Source organism: Oryzias melastigma, linkage group LG12 (assembly GCF_002922805.2).
Source record: "Oryzias melastigma strain HK-1 linkage group LG12, ASM292280v2, whole genome shotgun sequence".
Lineage (NCBI taxonomy): Eukaryota > Metazoa > Chordata > Actinopteri > Beloniformes > Adrianichthyidae > Oryzias > Oryzias melastigma.
Genome location: NC_050523.1, coordinates 8,396,784 through 8,402,029, shown reverse-complemented (window position 1 = coordinate 8,402,029; position 5,246 = coordinate 8,396,784). Strand labels below are relative to the sequence as shown.

General features: G+C 36.4%; 2 protein-coding genes across 3 annotated transcripts in view; one reads left to right on the top strand and one right to left on the bottom strand.

Annotated features, from left to right (window-relative positions):
• The window catches only part of zgc:73226 (uncharacterized protein LOC402792 homolog), an 11,349-nt gene extending 10,290 nt beyond the window's left edge, over positions 1 to 1,059 (bottom strand). The window contains exon 1 of the mRNA XM_024299519.2: positions 918 to 1,059. Coding sequence (XP_024155287.2) covers positions 918 to 960 — 43 coding nt within the window. The 5' untranslated portion in view covers positions 961 to 1,059. The remainder of the gene's footprint in view (positions 1 to 917) is intronic.
• Positions 1 to 5,246, top strand: part of LOC112163224 (mucin-17) — a 76,602-nt gene that overhangs the window by 3,369 nt on the left and 67,987 nt on the right. The window contains exon 1 of one of the 2 annotated variants that reach the window (XM_024299515.2): positions 982 to 1,106. The exons of the other annotated variant lie outside the window; for it this stretch is intronic. The gene's annotated coding sequence lies outside the window, so the exon portion shown is untranslated. Of the gene's footprint in view, positions 1 to 981; positions 1,107 to 5,246 lie in introns of those variants that run through there. 2 annotated transcript variants of the gene reach the window in all.

Here is a 5,246-nt window from a genome sequence, read left to right as displayed (position 1 = left end):
AAAAGTCATATAACTTCCCTGCTTGGATATTTGCTTTTTTATGTTATTAAAGTAAAAGTTAAAAAACAGTCAATATCTTCATTAGTTGTCTACAGTCTTAAAATAATCACCAAACCAAAACATTTATTTTTAGTAATGTTATCTGTTAGCAAAATTGCTCCATATTGAGGCTCTGCATTTTTACCCACAATCCTTTGCAGCACCCAGCAAAGTGCAGCCTGACCACTGGAGCTATAAGTGTCAGAAAATCTCCAGCTTTTAATTGGCTTAGAGAGATACAAACAGGTGAGTCAGGAAATCTGTTTACACAATAAAAGCTGTGACAACAGCAAACCTGTTTATATGCTCACAAAATCTATGAATTTCATCTGATTTCTTTAGTTAGATTATTAAATAACTGCATAATCAGACGTCAGTAATTGGAAAATGACAATATCTGGACATTTTAAAGGAAACGGAAGGAAAAACATAGATTTATTCTAAATCATTTTCTGAATTTATTTTGTTTTTTTACATCTCAGAATGTGCAAAATGAATGAAGTAATTGTAAAAAAAAATAGCAATGACACACTGTCAGTTCAAACCAAAACACAAAGATGAAGCATCTATCTTAATTTGGAGCATAATCTCTAAAATAACTGAGACTAAAGACTTGTTTCTAACAAGATTGACAAGATGTTTACAGAAAAAAACTAAAAATATTAAAGTCTTCATGTGTGTAAACAAACATTATATAACTCTGAAGAGTGGCGGAAACATTTCAGATTTATTACAGTAATCTGATTACTTCCAGAGGATGCTAGAGGACAAAAATCTACTGTTTTGTTTAAACCCCTAAAATGATACATTTGATGAAAGTCCAATCATTTTTGAAGGTTTTAATTGATAAATTAGACTTTTGCAGCAGGAAACCTCACCGTAGAGTCCGTCCTCTGGAGTCTGTGAGCCCGACAGAGACATCGTGGAGCGCCGGTGAGGCTGGAGGCAGACCCGGAAGAGATGCTGACACTGACCGAGGAGGAGACGGAGGTGAAGCGGGTTTCTCCCCTGATGCAGCTCCTTCTCCGTTGTGTTTGGACCGGTGCTGTGGACTCTCTGACGCAGCGGTAATCCGCCTCCCCGCTGTTCCCTCCCTTCCTCCCCCCGCTCTGCGCACACGTGTCAGGGGCACAGATGTAAACAAAACAGGCTCAGCAGCTCAAAAGGCACGGATGACGCAGCCCTGAACGCACCATCCAAACGGGCCTGTTTGTGACCAGCGGATCCAATAAGGAGAATAACAAGACAATAGGATAACAATCACTTATGTAACGTTAGAATTAGAAGAAAGCAGCACAGATGGTCTTCAGCCTTCCAGTTCATGAGACACTTTTCTTTCTTCTATCTACCAAAAAAGAAAAAGTAATGAAAGTAAAGTGAAATGACAACAGAAAAGATGAGCACTTTTATGACAAAATGTCATTTCCGATGAAAATTGGGGTTTAACATGTTCTTCTTTTAAAAGAAAGTTAATCTTAAAAGGCATTTCTGAGTATTTCTTTATTTAAATCCTTGTGAATCAGGACCAGACAAAAACAATGCAGTTTGAGAAAGATAGTATTTATTATAGAGAAAATATGATCATGTACTGAAAGCTCTTAGCAACGGCAAAGGGAAGAGGGGCGGGCTTGCTCGGTGTCTACAGTCCTGCCAATAGCAGAGAATCCAATTTCTAGGGATGTAACAATTCATATTAGCAACGATTTGATTCACATCGCAGTTTGTTGTTGACAATACGATTAATAGTCGAAATTGATACGATTTGATCCAATTTACTAACCTAAAATCAATCTGTAACTATAGTGTGACTCAGAGATAAATACCTGGTATTGGTTGTTTTTACCTTATAGTAAATAAACCTACAATGTCTCTATTAGAATTGGATTTTTCCAGGATGAGTTATTGATCTAGTTTTGATATTATTTTTTTAGTGGTCGATTCGATTAACAACTTTCCTCAGACGGATCAATCTGGTTAAATTGTAGGAAAATAAACTGATTCATCGTTACAATTTCAAATGAACTACTGCAAAAACTATGTCCTAGAAAAAGACGTTTTTTAAATTTTTGGCTGAAAACTGCAGAATCATAATCAAAAGAATACTGTCTTTAAAATAGATCAAACATAATTGGTTTGAGTGTTTAATATAATTTATCTTTTCATATATTTGCAATGTAAATTTCTGCAAATTATGTGGATAAACATATTTTTTTATACAGGGTAGCAACAGTGTAAAAACAGTGATATGATCTATCATTTGTCTTGTTTCATTTTTTAGGGAAAACAGTGTTGATATAGATTAATTTGCTGGATGTTTTTTTTTGGGATTAACTCTTTTGCCTGAAGCAGGTCTGAAAAATAATAGCTAACTAAAGTCAAGTCAGTCCAGCAGATTACTACGAGCTGGCTCTTTTCTTTAAGCTAATTATTTCACTCTAGTATGGAGGCAACAGGACGGCTCAGTTGGCTGCGTGCAAAAGGTTCAATTCCTAAAGGGTGTGATGAGCTCACTCCAGTGTGGGTCCTTAGGCCGAGGCCTTTCACACGACAGCCTAACCATGCAGGAGGCTCGATCTGGGTGTCCCTGTGCCGGTCCCCAGCCGGGATAAAATAGAAGGTTTTAAAAATCTCTGTTGCACCAAATGTGTGGATCAATGAGTGCTGTTTCACTGTGGCGACCTCTAGGCCAAAAGGTGAACATTTCATTCCAGTATGGAATGGGTTGATCCTTTCCGTACGTTTTTCGGCACGTAAAAGCTCAATCACACTATGAACAATTTGGTAATTTGATATTAAAATGTTCACCTCATTTAAGACATTACTGTTTGTACTTTTGGCATTGATATATTTTACGGTTTTTATGATTTTACGCAATTTATGCTTTTTTTTTAGTACCATTGAAAATGAATAGTAAATTCTTCAAATCCTTCAAAAACTTTGAAACTTATGCAATATTTTTATCAAAATGTTCAACAAGTTCAGGACTTTTGGTATTCATATATTTTGCTTTTTTTTTAATTTACGCAATTTCTGTGATTTTATTTTTTAGCCCCATTGAAATGAGAAATTCATAAAATTCTTGGTCCACTTTGAAACCTATGCAGTTTGGTATCAAAACGTTCAGCACACTGAGGACATTCCTGCTTATACTTTAAATATTCATTCATATCTTTTATGCATTTTAAAATGTTTTCCACTTCATGTGATTTTTTTTAAATGCACTTTGAAACCTTTGCAATATTGGTATATTAGTTTGCGATTTATCCAGAAATTCTTTGTGCACTTTCTGCATATTATGCATATTTTGTATCAAAAACATTCAGCACGTTCAGAACATTCATGCTTATACTTTTGGTATTCAAACCTTTAACACATTTTGACATTTTTTGTGATTTTTTTTCATGAAATTCTTCAAATTCTGCAAATTAGGCAAGTTTGGTATCAAAACATTCAGCACATTCAGGACATCATTCAGCACCTAAAGTAAATTGCTTTATCATCTTCAGCGACCACATTCAGCAGAAATAATTCACACTAGCATTATCGCAGGTAATGGAACTTTTCTGGCATTATCTTTATATTTTATATCCCAAATCACAGTCATACTCCAATGGGAATATAGCCTTTTAATTCATCAAAATTTAATCTTTCACTTCCAGAATATTCATATTTTCATTAGAGCTTGTTTGAAATTTGGAGTTCACTAAGATTGTGATGACCACTGAAAATCCTAAAAAAAAATAAAAAAAATAAAAAAGTGAGCCTGAATACAAAAACTAACTCCATGTTTATCAGATGCTTCCCTGTGTATCTGCATTGTGGTCCAGAAACTCTTCATTTCAAAGTGCATCTGCTGTGACATCCAGAAAACCTCAAACTGAAAACTGAGTTAGAAAAAGGAAAATCTCCAGACTGTGATGTGCAGCAACATGTAGGACAATGACAGTGATCTGCTTCAAGCGTCTTCTCTGGCAGGAGAACGATCATTCAACTGTGAGCCGACATCACTGCTGAAGGAGATTTGGAGTTACACAGCTGATCTGTGGATTTCACTCTCTCTGCATCTTGTTCCTTCTTCGTTCTGTAGTCGGAGTTTATGATGCTGAGATCAGAGCACGGTGTGTGTCTGTTAAACTCCTGCAGGATCTATATAAATATTTTTGGCTGATCCTTTTCATTACTTTGGGGTCATGTTTGAGCTTCTTATTGATAGAAGGATCACACATCGTCCTGTGGAGGATGACAGCGAGTCCAGTTTTTGTATAACTTTTGTGGAGTGTTTTGAAAAGGAGCACAGTCCCATGTAACAATAAAACTACATTTTGGGTCGCTTTGGCTTTGGAGGAACACAGAGTGACTGAAGCTTGTTCTTATTTTCTTTCTTTCTTTTTTAGATTTTGAGAAGGAAACTCTCCAAACTGATTTCGTTCTTTTGTTACAAGAACTCTAAGAAGAGCCCGTCTTGTCAAAACTTCCTCTGCCTCTCTGACCTTTAACAGGAGCTTCTGATGATAGTACAATAGATATCCACGTGTTTTTTTGTTTTTTTTTAAAAATGAGGATAACTGAAAAATAAAGAAGAATATATTATCTAACTGATTTATTTGTCTCATAGAAAAATGTAGTGTTTGTGTCGAGGAGTACTTTACAGAAATACCCAAAGCCAGGTCATATCTCCAACGAACCACTTAGTGGCTTGTTTCAAACTTGAGTCAGTTTTCATTCCTTAAAAAAAAATTCCCAACCGAACTATAGAAATAAGATCAACCATTTGCTGGTCATAAATCCATTTCTTGCATTAGTAATTTGTCGAGGGGGAAGATGTCTGTCGAGGGTTTCTGTAATCAGCCCAGTCTCGGTAAAATGCGTACATATTCCACGATTTGGGAAATACCGTGTATAATATACGCCAAAACCGTTTTTTGCGTGCATATAATACGCGCGGTCCTAAATGTGTTAAAATGTGTTTTCCACGTTTGACACGTCCCCTGGTGGAGGCGTGAGCATCACAGACAGCCCCACAAATGACCAATTTGCTTTTCTAACCCTAACCATAACCGTAATCCTAACCTTAACCGGGAACGACGTCATTTAGAAAAGAGCCGGAGGATTTCTGGCCACGTGATCAAAACGAAACCTAAAAAGTCGTGTATATTGTACGCCGGCGCAACCCATCCTCTACCATTGCGTATCATATGCACGTGTTT